The following is an 18,121-nucleotide window of genomic DNA, read 5'->3' as shown; positions in this document are numbered from 1 at the left end:
AAATATGTCGGTCTGGCCCCCAGCCCAGGCCTGAGTCATCAGACTCTGCCGCATTGAGTCATGGCCTCCAACCCCCCGCCCCGCTCCTGGGACGTTGGAGGGGAGACCCCCCCCCAACCAACCTCAAGCCCTGCCCAGGGCTCTCCTTCCCGGGGAGTCAGGGGGAGAGCGATCCCCGCCCCCCCATCCCAAGACAGCGTGACTTCCACGTGGAAAGAAGCCTTGGCTTTATTTGCTCTGTGGGAACGCTGTTCGCTGTTCGGTTCACAGGCCCCTCCTAGGCATGGGGTCGGGGCGGGGGGGATGGCGTGCTGATGGGTGTGGGAATCCCCAAGAGCATGGGGGGGGGCATCATCCCCACCTATGTCACCCTTCCCCATCTTTTCCATGGCGTCCCCCACCAGGGTCAAGCACTAGTATATGGTGAAGGCACGGAAGGGTGGAGGGCGGGGCGGGAGGGGTCCCTTTAGGGAGGAGAGGGGAGGGCTGTAGCACCAAGAGCCTCTCCCCCCAACACATCCCCAAAAAGGGGACTAAAATAAAGCCCAGGCGCCTTTATATCTGATAGGGGTTCTACTTAAATATGGGCTGTTGGCAGACAGAGCTGTGCCTCAGTCTACAATTCAGGCCACCAGTGGTGGGGAGCCTGGGGGAGGAGGCGGCCAGGCTGGGTTTTCAAACCAGGGCCGGTGGGCGGAGGCCAAAAATACCTCAAAGTGGGCACACAGTCTGGGCGAAGCAAAGCTCCGAGGGGCTTTTCTGTCTGCTGAGAATCCTTATTAAAAAAAGGGGTGTGCCCAGAAGTGGGCAGAGGAGCTGAAGAGGGGTCCCTTTGAGGAAGTAGTGTCTCCCCTCTGAGCCCCCAAATCCCAAGGCCTGAGAACAGGGTGGAGTTGGGGGCCGGATGGGCAAGAAGTGGGGAAGGGGGTCTTTGTGTTGGTTATTGCAACCGGATGGCCACTGAACTATGGGGAGAGGTGAGGGGTCCCACCCAGAATTGGGGCTCAGACTGGTTAGGGCCGGGTGTGTGTGTGTGCGCGTTTGTGTGACGGTGTGGGTGCTCTCTCCTGAGGATGTCAGCCCCCTGAGGGCAGATGCATGTGTCTGGGTTGCTGTCTACTGTAAGGCCCGTGGCCCAGAACAATCCCTGCCCATCCAAACGTAGTATGCACTCAATAAATACTTGAATGAACAATGATTGAATCGATGCCTCTGTGTGTATGTGCACGCGCGCACGCACGTGTGAGTTAATTTCCCCGTGATGTGCCTAAGTGTACGTGAGGGTAGGGGGCATGGGCCAGGCAGAGAAGCCTTGCCCCTCCCCTGATCCCCATGGTCTGGCGGAGGGGAGTGGAGAGAGGCCCAGCCGTACAACTGAGAAGGTGGGCAGGTGGCAAGCGTGCAGGCTGGGGTGGGGATGTGCGTGCAGCCGGCTGGCACTCGGGAGCCACAGCAGGGCAGGAGGGAGGGAGGGAGGGCCACTGGCTCACTCCGCAGAGCCCTTGTGGCGCCGCTTGGAGGGCGGCACGAGGCGGCGGGGCAGGTTGGCGGGCAGCCCGTGGCCCTCGAGCTTGGCCTCGATGAGGTGGCTGGCCAGGGCGAACTCCTCGTCATCCAGCATGCCGTCCCGGTCGACGTCGCTCAGCTTCCAGATTCGGCCCAGCACCGAGTTGGGGAGCTTGGTGCCCACCATCCAGGTCTTGGCCTTGGTGCCACTCAGCTTGCCGTCGGCCGGCGCCAGGTTGTAGAAAATCTCATCGTACTTGGACTTGTCCTTGGTCACCACCCACTCGGCCTCGTCGTCCGAGCCCTCCTCGCCGTCCTCCAGGGCCTCATCGGGCCCCCGCTCCACGAATGGGCCCATGTGGGTGCCCTCGAAGGCACCGCCCTGCACCCCCACCTCGGTGCTCTCCAGCTCTTCCTGCCGCAGCAGCGGCATGAGCTTGGCAATGTCGTGGGTCAGCATCTCGTCCAGGGATTCCAGCAGCTTCGGCTTCAGCGAGTGGAACTTGGTGAAGTCGTGAGCCATCAGCATCTCCTGTTGCGGGGGAGGGGGGAGGAGAGAGGAGCCCTGAGAAGTCAGGAGGCTGCGGAATCGTGGGCGGCAGGTGTTGATGGAGGGGTGCGCACCCGTACAACCCGCCTGTCCCACTCGGACACCCACCGCTCAGAAGAGACTGGGGCAGTGGGGTCCCGGGGGCCCTCCCCCTGAGCCAGGCGTGCCCCCAGAATCACTGGACGGTGGGGACACGAGCGGCCCTCTGATGACTTGCCAGCTGGTAGAGAAGGATTTCAATATTCCGATATCGGTCCCAGCTTTCCCGAGCACAGCCCTGGGTCCGCCCAGGCTCTGTGGAGCCCCAGGAGGCAGCTGGCCAGCACCCCCACCCTGGTGCAAATCCAGAAAATTCCATTCCTGCCGTTAGTTCCGTCACCCCACTTCACAGAAACGGGGGAGTGTGGCTTGCTGCCAAGTTTGGAGGTTTAGCCTGGGATGGCGAGATCGTCAGGAACTTGGGGGACACCCTGCCCCCAGAAGATGACTTCTAGAGCAGCCGCGCGGCTGGGTCTGTGGTCCTGCTGCTTCTGTCCCGTGGCCCCTCTGAGTCGCCTGCACCAGGAGACTCACAGCACAGACCGATCCGTTTCATGGACCACACTGATTTCCAGCACCAAGGCGGAGAAGCCCGCTGATCTGGACATAAAGGGGTGGGGGTGGGGGGGTCTGGACTCCAGGGCCTGCCTGCCCAGGTCCCAACCCAGTTCTGCCACCTAGGAGCTGTGTGTCCTCAGGCAAGTGACATCACCTCTTTGGGCCTCGGTTTCCACACGTGTGAAACGGCTCAATAGCATTAGTGCTCCCCTCCCTTGGGGGGTAGGAAAGGCTAAATGAATTCATCTGGATAAAGCGTTCCAGAACTGTCAGCGTAATCATATTAGCTGCTGTTTATCTAGCCCCGTGCTTCCCAACCACAGGAGATGGTGCCCTTCCCCAGTGGACGCTTGGCAAGATCTAGAGACATTTTTGATTGTCACAGCTGGGGGACGCTACTAGCACATAGAAGCCAGGAAGATATGAACATCCCGCAATGCCCAGGACACCCCAGACCACGAACGCTCTGACCCCAAATGTCAGTAGTGCTGAGGCTGAGAACCTTGACCTAGCCCCCCCAGCTCGGTGCCACACACGGGTCTCTAGAATTGTCCTTTCCAGTAGAGGAGCTACGTGTGGTTATCTAAATTTAACTGAGCTAAAACTAAATAAAACCTAATGGGGCTAGCGGCTACCATACTGGAAGGCAGAGTACAGAACATTTCCACCATGGCAGAAAGTACTATTGCACAGCACCATTCTAGAAAGTGTCCTTAGAGAGACTAGACCAGTAGCTTTCCGCCCCTTCTCCCTCATCCCTTCTTGCTGGCTGGAAGGCATACAGAATGGCTGGAGTTTTGGCAGCCGTTCTGTACCATGCAGGGATCTTGGAACTGGAGGCCAGGTATGGGAGGAGAACCGAGATACAAGGGGACGCTGTCCCTGGCGCTGGAAGGCACCAAACCCGACCACCTTCTAGGACTTTATGGAGAGAAACAAACTTCCATCCTAAAGAAGCCGCAGTTCCCTGGGGTTTTGTCTTCATTCCCTTGTCCTAACACACAACACCGTGCCCTCAGGGAACCATTTGCAGGAGGTGCTTTACAGAACCTGCCCTGCATCCCTTCTGTTTTCAAGGTCCCACCCTGAAGCCCACAGAAGCTGACCCCTTCCGCCTCCCCCCACCTCCGACGCCCCCCCGCCCCCCCACCCCCTCCCCCCCCCCCCCGCTCCCGGGGACAACCTCCCACCTGCATCTTCTGACAGTCCGGAAAGTCGCCGGGGGATATGTGATGCTCCAGCTGGATCTTGGCAAAGATGACGGGCAGCTTGAGGATCAGCTGCTTCTTCTTGTTCTCCTTCCCGAACACGGAGGGCATCTCCTTCTTCAGGTAGCTGATGATGTACGCGTGGACCTGCGGGAGGACAGTGCCGTCACCCGGGGCCCCACACCCAGAGCTCCTGATCCGCGTGGCCCGGCCTGGAGTGGGGCCTGAAAATGTGCATTCTGACCCTTCCAGGTGAGAAGCTGCTGCAGGGGCAGAAGGACCCCCCCTCTCCCAGGCAATCCACTCCCCACCCGCCATCTACATACCAGCCCGAGCCTCTGCCTGGATTGCCTTGTCCACATTCCTGGACAGCTCCGCCTTTTGACGCCCAGCAGAATCCCGGCCCAGACCCCATCTGTTTTCACTGCTTCCCACCTCGGGGGCCAGCAACCCCATGGCCCCTGGCAGCACCGCCTGGCTGGGGAGACACAGCAGGCCCCCCACTGGTATTCTGGCTTCTCTTGTCCCTACCATGCCTTCTCCAGGCAGCAGCGGCTGCAGAGGTCTTTCTGATTTTTAGGAACAAACACCAGATCATGAGACGCTGCTCCAAAGTCTGCATCTGCTTTTTATCCAAGTACAAAATTCCGACCATAGCTGACAAGTCCCTACGGCAGCAATTCTCAAAGTGTGGCCCGGGGAACCCCAGGGATTCCCTCCCCTCCCCAGCCTCTTTCAGGGGTTCATATAGTCAAAACTATTTTAATAACAACACCAAGGTGCTATGTGTCTTTTGTGCTCCCATTCACCCTCCCTGGGTGGGGGGCAGTGGAGTTTTTAAAGGCAACAATTCGTGATACTGTAACCAACTGAGTGCACGAACAGATGTGAAAATGCAGAGGTCTTCTCAGAAGCCAGACATTTAAGGGACTTGCAAAAATGTAAAACCAGGCCACCGTCCTCTGTAATTTTTTTTTTCTGGTTTGGAGATAATTTTCATAAAATGTATGGGACTTAGCCCATGTCCTGGGCTTATGGTTATTTAAAAACTGATCTTCTGGGAACCTGGGTGGCTCAGTGGGTTAAAGCCTCTGCTTTCGGCTCAGGTCATGATCCCAGGGTCCTGGGATCGAGTCCCGCATCGGGCTCTCTGCTCAGCGGGGAGCCTGCTTCCTCCTCTCTCTCTGCCTTCCTCTCTGCCTACTTGTGATCTTTGTCTGTCAAATAAATAAATTAAAAAAAAAAACTGATCTTCTAATATCTACTATCCTTATTAATTAATATAAATTGAACTATCATAACTCATCCATTACATTTATAATCCACAAACTGGTACTTACTAATAGTCAATGGTTATTGTTGGTTCAGCGATAATACTAGATGAATATTGGGGCACCTGGGTGGCTCAGTGGGTTAAAGCCTCTGCCTTCAGCTCGGGTCATGATCCCAGGGTCCTGGGATCGAGCCCCGCATCGGGCTCTCTGCTCAGCAGGGAGCCTGCTTCCTCCTCTCTCTCTGCCTGCCTCTCTGCCTGCTTGTGATTTCTGTCTGTCAAATAAATAAATAAAATCTTAAAAAAAAATACTAGATGAATATTAAACATTTTCTTCAGTTTTAACTGCTGGTATGGCCAATGTAGACAGATTCAACCCATGTACCTATACAGTCTTTGGGGCACTCAATCATTTTCAAGAGTGTTATCTGCTCCTGTGACTGGAAGTTTTGAGAACTGCTGCCCTCCAGGATTTGGCTCCTAGTGTTTTATCCCACATCCTTCCCCCTTCCCTGTGCCCCCATGTCAGCTTCCTCACCTGCCATCTTTGTACCAGCATGCTAATCTTTTTCTTGCCACAGGGCCTTTGCACATGCCACTGTCTGCCTACAACTCTGCTCTGATTTCCCCAAGCTGGTTCCCTCAGTATCTTTTTTTTTTTTTAAATATTTTATTTACTTATTTGTCAGAGAGAGAGAGAGAGAGAACAAGCAGGGAGAGGCAAAGAGAGAAGCAGGTTCTCTTTTGAGCAAGGAGCCCGATGTGGGACTCGATCCCAGGACCCTGGGATCATGACCTGAGCCGAAGGCAGTGGCTTAACCAATTGAGCCACCCAGGCATCCCATCCCTCAGTATCTTTTTGGTGTCAACTCCTCACAGAGGCCATCCTCTGAGAAGCATGTGCCCCAACCACTGCCATCCAATTATTTTCTACTGTCACTTCCCTGGCCCCCATGATGTTTATTGCGACCCATCCTTATTTTGCTTATCTGGTGGCTTACTTATTCTGTCTCCTTTCATCAGAATGGAAGTTCCAGGAGGGCTGGGACCTTATCTGTTCCCTCTGTCCCCAGTACCGGCAAAATATGCACAGAAAGCACTCAAGAAATACTTGTGGAGGGTAGCAATGAACTTGGGAACCTTTGAGCCCCAATCTCCAAAGTTATCAAAAAACAAACAAGAAGGGCAGAATCATGAACATTCGCATTTTTGAGCAGGAAGCTCAGTAATTAACTGCACATGCTTAAATAAAAATAGACTATATCTGAATAAAGACACAAGAAACTCCTCATGGGGGCTGCCTCCAGGGAAGAGGCCCTGCGAGGCTGTGGGGGGCGATCAAGGCTGGGAGGGAGCATGTTTAACCCAGCTTAAATGCTTTACCATGAGATGGTCTTAAAGGTTCAATGGAAAACATTCGTTTGAAAGTTCTCTTAATGAATCATAGGTTTAGAATGCTAAAAATTTTGGCGGTCCCTGGCTGGTTCTCAAACCTCATGTCCTCCCAACTCCACCATTCTGCCTCCTCCAGCCACCCTGGGCTCCTCCTTCAAGGCTGTTCTGCCTCAGGGCCTTTGCACTTACTGTTCCCTCTGCCTGGTAGGGCCTCCCTCAGATCTCCACTCTCCCTCCTTCAGGTCTCTACTGGGAGACCCTCCCTGACCTCCTTAAAACAGTCCCTCGCCAATCTCCTTTCCTCTGCTTCATTTTCCTTCCTGATTCTTATCACATACAATACTGTGTGATATTATAGATTCATTTGTTTAATACCCACTTCCCCAGTAAAAAGTAATTCTACAAGAAAAAAAAAACAAAACAAAACAGCATTAACTCATTTGTTCCCTGCTGTAACTCCAGGGCTCAACAGAGTGCAGAAGCACGTTGTAGGTGCTCAGTAACTGTTTGTTGAATGAATATCACGGGGCTGCCTCAGAGAAGCTCGGTATGAAGGTTCATGGCATCTTGGCCTCTTTGGAATCAGACCCGCAAGATCTTGGCCTCAAGTATCGCAAAACAGTGAAATCGCCCCTTCTCGCAGCTATCACTTCAACCAAAGGGCAGAGCCGGGTGACTCATCCACTCCCTATACGTACAGACGGGGAAACCGAGGCACCGAGGGGTGGCTACTCAGAGTCCAGAGCGTATGGGAAGGTAAATGGTGTGAACTGTTGCTCGATGGCCAGACCAAGTGTGGCGGAATCACACGTGGGGAATGGGTGGGTGACACGACGCAGCGGAGGGGCACACGGAGGCTTGGTCATAGTTGCTCACACCCTGTGTGAGGGGCACTGGGGAGCCACAGACGGGTCCGAGGGAGGGAGTGGAGGGAATGGTCCCTAGGTGTCAGGGGCCAATGGGGCAGGGGCGTGGTCAGGCTGGTGGGCGGGGCCTTGAGCGCGGGCCAATTGGGGTGAGGGGCGGGGCCTAAAGCGGCTCCTCGGGGACCCAGAAGAGGGAAGGCGGGAGGGCGCTGATGGCTTTTCCAGAGAGGAAGCGGGGGAAGGTGCCAGGAAGAGATAAGGTGGGAGGGCGGGCTGGGCCGGGGCGCGGGTCCCGGACTCCGGGGTTTGTCCGGGTTTCCGGAGCCGCCTCCTGCCCGGCGGGGGCACCAGGTGTCCGGCCCGACCCCGCCCCTCTATCCCACGGCCCTGGGCCCCAGCTCCCGCCGCTGTCTGCATCCCCGAGGGGCCGGGGACCAGGGCAAACCGGAGTAGGGCCTCAGAGAGAAAACGGAGGAAGACAGAGAGGAAGAGGGGAAGAGACAGAAGGAGAGAGCGAGGAGAGAGGGACAGAGAATGAGGGAAGGGGAGAGAGGAAGAGCCCGAAAGAGAGAACGAATACGAGGGAAAGAGATGGCCGCTGGGAAAGAGGTAGAAACGAGGAGAAACACACACAGAGACAGACACAGAGACAGCGCAGAGCCTGGCTGGGGGAGGAGGGAAAGGTGGATTCCGAGGCTCAGAGCTGTCCCTGCTGGGCCGCTCCCTCCCAGGGAGGATTCCTGGGGTGGGGGTAGGGGTCCTGACTCACCCCTTCTTTGCTGCTCCTTAAACCAACACCTCGGGCTCCTCCACCCCCCATAGCCTTCTAGGCCTCCCTGCCTGCCCGGTTTCCTGCCCCACCTCCACCCTGGCAGCCTCCCCTGCGAATGTTCCATTTGGCCTCCAAAATCGCTCTCAAACCAGTGCTCTCCTCCCCCTCCCAAGGCCCTGCTCTGGATCCAGGCTCCTCTCTGTTCCTCGGTCCCCAGCCTCCTCCTTGGTCTCAGGCCTCAGTCTAACAGCCCTTAAATTCCCCTATCAGAAGGCAGCCTGAGTGAGACCCTGTCCCTCCTGTAATCCGAACCCTTCCATGGCTCCCCAGTACCCTCGGGACAAAACGCAGGTTCCAGGCCACAGCCCTGGGTGGTCTGACTCACGTCTCCCCGGGCTCAGATTCAGTTACTTGCACTGTCTACACAGGGCTCAACACTGACACTTTCCCTCTTCCTTGAACTGGCCACCTTCTCATCTCTGGCCCATGCTCTTGTTGGTCCCACCGTCTAGAATTTCTTCCCCTCCTCATCCTCCCTTTCCTCCACTTTGCAGCTCAGATGCCATCTCCTCCAAGTAGCCCCCCACCCCCATCCCCCCTGGGCGCCCCAGTAGCAGCCCGGCCCATGCTGGGTCATCACTGTCTGGGGATGAGTCTGTCTCCTCCCCTGAATTTCCTTGGTCACTGTTGTGTCCTCAGTACCACCTAACACAGGCTGGGCCATAGGGGAGGTTTTGTCAAATGAAGAGCGTTGGTTCAACGCCATTCATCCAATACATATTCACTGAGCACAAACTCTGTTCCAGGTGCTGGGGATACAGCAGCGAACAAATTCCGACGTCTGATTCAGTGGAGCTTTCAGGCGAGTGGAGACAGGCAGTAAACCCAGAAGCCCAGTGAATGGACAATGTCCGGCCAGGCAGCAATGAATGCTATGACGGAAACTACAACAAGGATAAAGCAAGACTCAGGGGCGCCTGGGTGGCTCAGTGGGTTAAAGCCTCTGCCTTCAGCTCAGGTCATGATCTCGGGGTCCTGGGATCGAGCATCGCATTGCATCGAGCATAGCCTGCTTCCCCCTCTCTCTGCCTGCCTCTCCGCCTACTTGTGATCTCTGTCAGTCAAATAAATAAATAAATAAATAAATCTTTGAAAAAAAAAAAAAAAAGGATAAAGCAAGACTCACATGATGGGAGCCGGGAGAGAGTTACAGTCATAAGAAGGGAGGGCAGACAGGGAAACCTTACCCAGCTTGTTGAGCAAAGACCTGAAGGAGATGGGGAGCGAGCCAAATGGGAGGGAGGCAAGGAAGGGGTGGTTTCCGGGAAGAGAGAACAGTAAGTGCAAAGGCCCTGAGGTAGAAGCGAGGAAGCCAGCGTGGAGTGCAATGGATGATGGGAAGGGAGTGGAAGAGAGGAAACGCAACATGGAGGTGGAGGGGGAAGGGGACGGCTGTGGGCCTCACTGGAGGCCCAGGTGGCTGGTGTGCAGAGGTGGGCCATGCATGCTACAGTGTGACTGGTGGCGGGACGTGGATGAAGAGATGACAGGACACAAAGGAGACAGGGAGATGCAGAAACAGAATGACAGAGGCCCAGCAGCAGGGGAACGACTCTCCATGCCATCTGGCTTCCCCTGCTCTACCTTGCGCCAGAATGACCCAGCCCGGAGGACCCTCCTGGACTCACTCATCAGAGAGCCCATAAGCCAGTGACTCCCGGCCAAGGAGAAGGGCAGGTTCTGCCCCCCACCCGCAGCCCTGCCCGCCCATGCCCTGCTCACCCGCACCAGCCGGGCCCTCTTCACCAGGTCGTTGAGCTTGCGCAGGGCGGCGTGACGTGGTAGGCCCTGGATGTCGCGGAAGAGGTCCTGCTCCTCCAGCTCAAAGAGGCGCCGGTTGTCCGGCACCAGGAGGGGCTGGGACCAGAAGGAGCCGATGTAGACGCGCAGCACCTCGGGCGTGCCCACCACCTTGCCCAGCGCCCACATGAGCGCCCCGTAGACGCGCATCAGCTGCTGGGTCTCCACCATGTCCGCCTTGTTGAGCACCACGCGGATCTTGTCCTCATGGCCCCGCAGGGCGCCGATGGCCTCGGAGAACTCGTCGGAGATCTCCAGCTTGTGCGCATCGAAGAGCAGGATGATGAGGTCCACGCGCTCCGCGAACCAGCGCAGCACGGCGGGGAAGTCGTAGCCTGGAGGTACACAGAGGAAGCGGTGGGAAGGGCTGAGGTCAGCCTTTCGCAAGCATTCATTCCTTTGGATGGACAGTGGACTGTACGGATGTTCAGGTTGTTAACTTTCGAAAACCTTCTCTGGGCGAAATAGCCAAGGCCCCAAGAATATCCTGCGGCTCTGCACCCACCCCCACACCCAGGCCCCAGAATTACCCCATCCCTCTGGCCCCAGGCCCTCAGGACATCTGGCTACAGAGGGCCATCACCTGCCCCCTTTTCATTTATTCCTTAGGCAGGTATTAGTGGCGTGCCCCCGTCTGCATGTACAGGTTGTTAAAATACTGAAGTGTTTCTTAACAGACTCCCTGTGCCCCTGTGAACCTCTCCCCACCCCGGGGGTCTTCCAAGTGCTTTCATCACCCCAGCCCCTCCCTAAGGCTTCTGGATCTCCCCACAGTCCAGCAACTAAAGAGTTCACATTGGCTCTGGTTCGGCTCTCCCCAGAGATGGTAAATATTTTGAATTTATTTAACAATATTTACAGAGAGTCTTATGTGTGCCAGGCCCTCCCCTGGGCACCCAGAGATACCACAGAGGACACAGAGACAAGTCCTGGCCTTCATGGAGTACCTGTCTCAAGTGGCTTCATTCATTCATTCATTCGTTCCTCATTCATTCATTCATTCACACCCTTAGCTTTTGCTGCTCACTCATGCATTCAGCAAGCCAGGCTTAGGAGAGCAGAGAGGAGCCACGGTGGGGGTGGGCGGAGGGGGTGGGGGCGGACCTGACTCGCCGGTCAGGAAGTCCTGGGTTTGAATTCCACCTCTGCCCAATCCCCCCCCCCGCCAGCTGTGTGAACTTAAGCAAGTAGGAAACCTCTCTGAACTTGTTTCCTCTTCTGTAAAATGGAGGTCCTAACAGAATGTGACTTGGAGGGCTGCTGTGGAGATTAAATGAGTATAAATGAGCTAATACATAATATACCAAAAAAGCTTATCTGTAAAGAGCCTAAAACAGTGCCTGTTTAAACTGCATGAGCTTGGGGCGCTGGGGTGTCTCAGTCGTTAAGTGTCTGCCTTCTGCTCGGGTCATGATGCCAGGATTCTGGGATCGAGCCCTGCATTGGGCTCCCTGCCCAGCGGGAAGCCTGCTCCTCTCTCTCCCACTCCCCCTGCTCATGTTCCCTCTCTCACTGTGTCTCTCTGTCAAATAAATAAATAAAATCTTTTTTAAAATAAAATAAATAAAAATAAATAAAATGGGCAAGCTTTAGGCATGTCAGTTTATACCTGAATTAAACTGCTAAAACAGGGGCGGTCTGGGTGGGCTCAGTGGGTTAAGCCGCCCACTCTTGGCTTTTCGGGTCGTGCTCTCAGGGTTGCGGGATCGAGCCCCCCATCAGGCTCTGAGCTCAGTGTGGAGTCTGCTTGAGATTCTTTCCCTCCCCCTGCTCTCTCCCTCTCGCTCTCTCTAAAAATAACTAAATAAATAAAAATAAATAAATAAAATCTATAAAAAATTAAACCGTTAAAACAAGGAAACACAATCTGGGAACTCGGTAAATGCTCAACAAGATTTAGTTGTGACACATGTGGGACGCAGGGAAGGTCTCCCTTCAGGAACTGTCCCCAGAGCCATCCCGGTCCTGTTGTCTCATTCAGCTCAGGCATCGAGGACACAGACCAGTCCCCAGAGTGGTCAGGCCAGGGAGGGGGAGCCCAGAGAGATTTAGGAGCCCCGGGGGGGGGCACTTGACCCCGCCTTGGGGGGGTCAAGGAAGGCTTCTCAGAACGGGGGACACGGTGGTGACCTGGGGGACAAGGTGCTACCTGGCAGAACAGGAAGCCGCCGCTGACTCCCCTGCCATCACTACTTTCTCTCCCTCAGTCATGGAGTTGGATCTCTAAAACACCCTCGGGAAACAGGCGCTTTTGTGATCCCCATTTTCCAGATGACGAAACTGAGGCACTAACAGGTTGACGGATTGACTCAAGGCACACGGGTGGGAGGTGCGGAGCAGGAGTCTGCATGGGTCTCTATGCTCTACTGAGGAGTGGGTGCTGGGGGCATCCCGTCCGGCGGGAGCAGGGTCCTTGTGGTCCCTGGGGACTGGATGGGGTGGGGGAGGGGGAAACTGCTTGCGGGGAGGAAGGGCCAGGGAACCAGGAGCTCCTTCCCTCCCCAGCGTATACACACACACACACACACACACACACACACACACACGCCAGGATTTGGAAAGTGTGTCTCATGCGAGGCGGGAGGAAGGGAGGGAGGTTGAGTCAGCGCGGGAGCGGGAGACGTGGCAGAGTCCCCGGGGTGCACAGCTACGACACTCACCAGGGACACAGTCGACCGCACACCCAGAGCGCCTACTGTGTGTCGCACACCGAAGTGCTTCACAGGTCTGACATTGAACGTGAACCCTCCGTGCCACCCACAAGGCTGATGCCGTTATTACCCCCTTTTACCAAAGAGGAGACTGAAACAGGGAGATGAGTGGCTCGCCCAGAGCCCGTGGTTTAAAAATAGCAGAGCACAGACTTGAACCCCGCTAGAGACCCCCCCTCTTTGCTACAATCACACACGGAGAGGCAGCCAGCCACGCCTCCCACCAATGCACACACATGTGCGCACACATCCCGACACAATCACAGCCACAGGCTCCAAGCTGCAGACTCCCATACACACCCTTGTGCTCTCTCCAACCTCCCACACACTTGCACACACATAGACCGACAGACTCTCCTCCTCTTCCTCTACCCAACCTGCCAGGGAAAGAGACCCTGTTCCCTTCTTTCTCCTCTTCCCACAACCTCGGGCCCCTACCCGGCTCCCCTCACTGCTCTCCCCTCCCGTTCCCACAGGCCCAGCTCTGGGGGCGGTGCCCCAGGAACTCCCCGCCCCCCCTCCTGTCTTCCCCGCCTTGGACTGGCCACTCGCCCTCCCACTGCTTCAGCAGCTGCCCCCTGCTTGTCTCCCTGGGGGACCCGCGCCTGCTGGGCAGCGGCCAGGGACGCTGTCACCCTCCGCGCTCCCGCCCTGCCTGGTGGCTCAGGCTCCTGTCCCCTCTGCCCCACAAGGCAGACTCCTTTGCCCCAGTCCCAGGCTGGCCAGGCAGACACTGCGGGGTGGCTGGTGGGGGGGGGGCGGGGTGCAGATGCTGAGCGGGCTAGGGCAGGGGTGGGGGCCGGCTCCCCCGGAGGCCCCCGCTGGAATTCACCCTCGGCCGCTCCCCCTGCACAGCTGTTTATAAATTCCAGGCCCGCTCTTGGCCTGGGCCCAGATTCCCCCTCCCAAGCCCTGCTCAGCCCCATCTGTGGCCCAGAGGTGAAGCCAGGAACATGCCCAGAGCCCAGGGCCTCCCTGCTCGGCCTCTGCCTCCTCCCTGGGTCTCCTGGGTCTCTCTCTAAGGCTGCCCACACTTGGGATCTCTCTCTGACTTCGCGTGCCTCCCTCCGTCTCTCTTGATCTCTCCCTGCCTCATCCTCCAGACCAGCCCAGACACGGAGCTGAGGCCGGCTCACACGTGTGCATGCCCATGCCTCCCCTGTCCCCTTGGCATGCACGGACACGGAACAGCACAGCCTTTCACGGGCTCCCTCCTGCCACCCAGCCAGCTCCGCGCCAGCTGACGCAGGCCCATGTCCGAGCAGAGAGCCAGCCGCCGCCTCCCTCAGACCCAGGAGTCCGGGCCCACTCACCCCGGCTCACTCTCTGTTTGGCGCCTGACAGGATGCCCGGGGTGTCGATGATACTGATGCTCTCCAGGACCTGATTGGGGAGCTGGGCGCACATGAACCTGAGGCAGAGGGAGAGCGCAGAGGGTCAGCGCAGGGAGAGGCAGGAGAGGACCCATAAGAAGGGAAAACCAGGACGGCACAGTGGGGGCCTCAGGTACAGAGAAGGGAAGAATCTCGAAAAATCGGGACAGAGAATAAGAACCATAACCAAAATCAATCAATCAATCAATTAACTAATTCAGAGCTGATGTTTACTGAGCACTTATTCTACGCCTTGTGCTGTGCTAATAAGCACCTTATACGGAAGTGGGGACTATGGTTATCCCCATTTTCCAGTTGAGGATAAGAGAGGCACAGAGAGGTGAAGTCACCTGCCCAAGGCCGCCCAGGTAGAGGGCAGGTGGACTGGGGCAGGCCGGCCCCACCAGCTCCACGGCTCCCCTGGAGGAGGCAGGAACGGGGAGGAGAGGAGGGAACTGGGGTGGAAAAGAAAGAAACGAAGGCAGGGGTGAGGGGGCCGAGGCGGGGAGATGCACCCCTGCTTCCCAAGGCGCACACCTGTTGAGGAAGGTGTTCCCGAAAGGGTTGAGCTTGCGGAAGGGCTTGTCCGGGTCAACCACAAGGGCGTTCCCCGGCACGGTGCCCTCGGTGTCCCCATGCATGACCGCCACGAAGCAGTCGGTGGTGGGCTCGGGCCCCACGCGGGAGCCTGGCACCTCCTGCTCCAGCAGGTACTGGATGAAGCTGGTCTTGCCCGTGCTGTACTGGCCGGCCACCAGGACCATGGGCTTGCCGTCGAAATCGGCGTCCTCCAGGGCCGGCGAGTGGAAGGCGCCGAATCGGTAGTGCTCCTCCAGGGGCAGCAGCTTGGTGCGGTAGAGCTCCTTGAGGGACGAGGTCACTGTGCGGATGGCCTCGGGCTGCTGGCCCCGGGCACCGCCCCGCTTCATCCAGCTGAACATGGTGGCTCGCGCTCCCCACCGGGCTCGCTGAGGGAGATGGGCGCGGGTTGGGGGAGAGCTGCCTGCGAGAGGGGGACAGGGTGTTGTTGGGGCCTGCCTCACAGAGGAGGAGGGAGGAGAAGGAAGGGAGCCGGACGGTGGACCGGGTGGAGGAGGATGGGAGAACTGGGTAGGGGTGGGGGCAGCAGAGAGCACGGGAGGGCGGGAGGCGAGGGTTCCCGGAGGAAGACGGTGATTATTTCAGTTGGAGGAAGAGAAAGAGATGAACGGGGGGATGACGGAAGTAGCAAGACTGATGGTGGGAGACCAAGGGATGATGAGCACCAGATGAGGACATAGTAAACTGACCACGGATCAGCAAACTGTGGCCGAGCTGACTTTTGAACCGCTCCCTTCCACGCACAGCAAGGATCCCGTGCAAGACAGGCAGAGAGGATGGTGTGTGCCAAGGCCCCGAGCTGTGAACTGCATGCAGTGGGTTGCGGGACACAGGAGGGGTGAGAAATAAGGCTGAAGGGTTGGCTGAGTGCACTCAGGTCCTGAGGGGTCTCAGGTGATCCCCAAAATATGAAGATTTCTGATCACCGCAGGCCAGATGCTGCTCTAACTCATTTAATCTTCCTAACAATGTGGTAAGGTAGGGCTATTATTATCCCCATGTTTCTGATGCACGAAGGGGGCTCACAAAGATAGTAATAACTTGCCCAAGATCACTTGGTTAGAAAACGCTCAGTCTGGGACACCAGGCAACCTGACCTCGGAACATGTACTCCTATCATAGGTCTGTGTTAGGAAGAGAGAATTACCAACTCAGTAGCAACAAGCACCCCCACCCGGACTGTGTTTTCAATATTCCCTTACTATCTTTTCATTCTCTGTAGGACCTGTAGTGATGTCCCCTCTTTCATTCCGGATATCAGTCATTTGTGTCTTTTTCTTTTTTTTTTTTTCTTCCTTGATCGGTCTAAGTAGATGCTTATAATTTACTGATCTTTTCACAGAACCAGGCTTTGGTCAGATTGGAGTCTCCAAATACCATTTTCCATTAAAAAACAAACAAACAAACAAACAAACAAAAACTGAGCTTCTTGTAGAAATGGCTGATTCCAGGGCTGGAGCAGGAGAACAAATGAGCCTGATGAGGTAGAGGGAAGGTGGGCAAAGATGTAAGGGACATGCTACGGGGACACAGGGGCCAGCCTAAAGGAGCTCCCACTGGCCAAAGTTGGGATGATTTGAGCATCAAAATTAACTGTATGTCAAAAATGTTAAAATCCATAAAATCACAATGATACTTAAAGAAAAATAAGTATATAGAAAGGAAAAGGAGTAGAGGGGAAAGAGTGTCGGAGAGGTAAAGGAGAGGCGGGAGCTGGGAACTGGGATGTTGGCAGAGAGGGGCAGGCCTGGGTGGTGTCCTGGGCAGGGATGGGTCCGAGGGACATTTTAGGGTTAGCTGGACAGGCCCTTGGGTTGGTGAAGTAGCAGAGGAGTTCTTGAGTGGGAGGAGGGGCCAAATAGGACAGAGATGGGTGAGGTCAGTAGAGGGAGACTCCAGGGAAGGGATCTCTTCTGGCTGAGAGGATGGGGAGGGGACTTGGGAGTGGGGGCAACTGAGCACGACGGGAAGGAACGAGGAGGGCAGGGGGCACTGTCACAGGCTGGAAGGAGCTGGAGGGAGACAAGGAGGTTTCACGGAGCGGGGTGCTGGGGACACTGGGGACACCGCTACACACTGCGGGGGGTGGGGACTGAGAGTCTTGGGGGCGGCAGGGGAATAATCAGGCTTCTAGGCTCCGCGAGCCGGGCGGGGGTTGGGAGGCGACAGTGGCGGTCGGGGACCACTCACCGATGGGCGCGCAGGCGGCTGCACCGGGCGGCGGGCTGGACGGGGGGGGGTCCCGCGGGGATCCGAGGCGCCCGCGGAGCGGCCTGTGCTCCAGGTCCTGTCCCGAGCCGTCTGAGCCGGGTGGGGCCCAGAGCCCGGAGGAGGGAAGGGAGGGGCGGGGGGGCGGGACCAGGCGCCCCCCCTCCCTAAACCGGGAACCCGGCCTCTGGCGCCCCCTGGTGGACAGTGGCAGGGCGGCTTCTCGAGACGGGCGAGATCGGGGCTTTCAATCCCGGTTCAAAATCCAGATCTCTGCCGCTCCTCTTAACCTGGGAATGCTAATATTAATACTACGACTATCAACCACAGCAGCAGCAGTAATAATAATAATAATAATAATAATAATAATTTTAAAACTTACCTGACTTCATGAAATTCCTCTTCTCACAACCCATCCTGGCTTCTTTCCTGAGAACTCAAAGTAAAAGCCAAAGCCCTCAATGGGGCCCACAAGGCCCTACGCGCATCCTCCTGTTCCCTCTGCCCTCCCCTCCCTCCTTCTCCCCGCGGTTCACTCTCCTCCCACCACACTGGCTTCTTTGCTGCTCCTCAAGCACACCAACAAGCCCGCCAACCTCAGGGCCTTTGCACCTGCTGTTCCTGCCACCTAAACGGCTCTTCCCCCAGGGATGCGAACAGCTCACTCCCTCCCCTCATTCGTGTCTGCTCAAATGTCACCTCTTCACAGAAGCCCTCCCTGATCTCCCTATTTAAGGCTTCCCCTCCCCTCCATCCATCCATTTTCACTGTTTTATTTTTCTCCAGAGTTCGGATTATTCCATATTTCTCTGCCTAAGTGACTGTTTCCCTAGCAAGAGCACAAGCCCTCCGAGGACTGGGATTTCCAACCGGGTGGTTTCCTGCCATGTCCCCAGGCTAGTACCGTGCCAGACACACCAAAAGAACTCAGTAAATATTTGTTGATTTAATCTTTCACGATCACTGAATGCCTCCTTACATGCAGGCTTATTAGCTAAGAGCATTAGCTCATTGAGTTCTTAGAATGTCCCTGAGAAGTGGCAATCGTTATCCCCATTTTAGAGATGAGATAAACGAGTCCCGGAGAAGTGAAATCAAAAAGCACAGAGAGATCGTTCAGGGCTTAGAGCTGCACCTGGCCTCTAGCAGATGCTTTTAAAAAATCAGGTCTTATAATCCAGGTCTGGAGCTGAGTTTTCTCT

At 56.4% G+C, this 18,121-nt stretch overlaps 1 protein-coding gene across 2 annotated transcripts; it reads right to left on the bottom strand.

The window, feature by feature from the left end:
- Window positions 1–210: 210 nt before the first annotated feature.
- EHD2 (EH domain containing 2) lies at window positions 211–17,010 on the bottom strand. 2 transcript variants are annotated; one of them, XM_080829252.1, is made up of 6 exons: window positions 16,902–17,010; window positions 14,649–15,114; window positions 14,052–14,149; window positions 9,950–10,362; window positions 3,844–4,008; window positions 211–2,038 (listed from the first exon to the last, which is right to left on the bottom strand). In XM_080829252.1, exons 2-6 carry the CDS (start codon window positions 15,050–15,052, stop codon window positions 1,487–1,489), a joined length of 1,632 nt encoding a protein of 543 aa, XP_080685378.1. In that variant the 5' UTR covers window positions 15,053–15,114; window positions 16,902–17,010; the 3' UTR covers window positions 211–1,486. The 2 variants fall into 2 exon arrangements, with proteins under 2 accessions (XP_080685378.1, XP_080685379.1); XM_080829253.1 differs by having other exon boundaries at window positions 14,649–15,079.
- Between the last annotated feature and the right edge of the window lie 1,111 nt (window positions 17,011–18,121).

The sequence above is a fragment of the Martes martes genome (genome assembly GCF_963455335.1).
Source record: "Martes martes genome assembly, chromosome: 17".
Taxonomy (NCBI): Eukaryota; Metazoa; Chordata; class Mammalia; order Carnivora; family Mustelidae; genus Martes; species Martes martes.
This window is presented reverse-complemented; position numbering and strand designations above follow the sequence as displayed.

What these genes read in the sequence shown, in the direction of transcription:
- EHD2 (XM_080829252.1), bottom strand. Translation starts at nt 15,052, where the DNA reads ATGTTCAGCTGGATGAAGCGGGGCGGTGCCCGGGGCCAGCAGCCCGAG. An exon ending in GGGAACACCTTCCTCAACAG is followed by an intron (nt 14,150 to 14,648) that starts GTGTGCGCCTTG and finishes CCTCTGCCTCAG; the next exon opens with GTTCATGTGCGCCCAGCTCC. An exon ending in CAAACAGAGAGTGAGCCGGG is followed by an intron (nt 10,363 to 14,051) that starts GTGAGTGGGCCC and finishes GTGTACCTCCAG; the next exon opens with GCTACGACTTCCCCGCCGTG.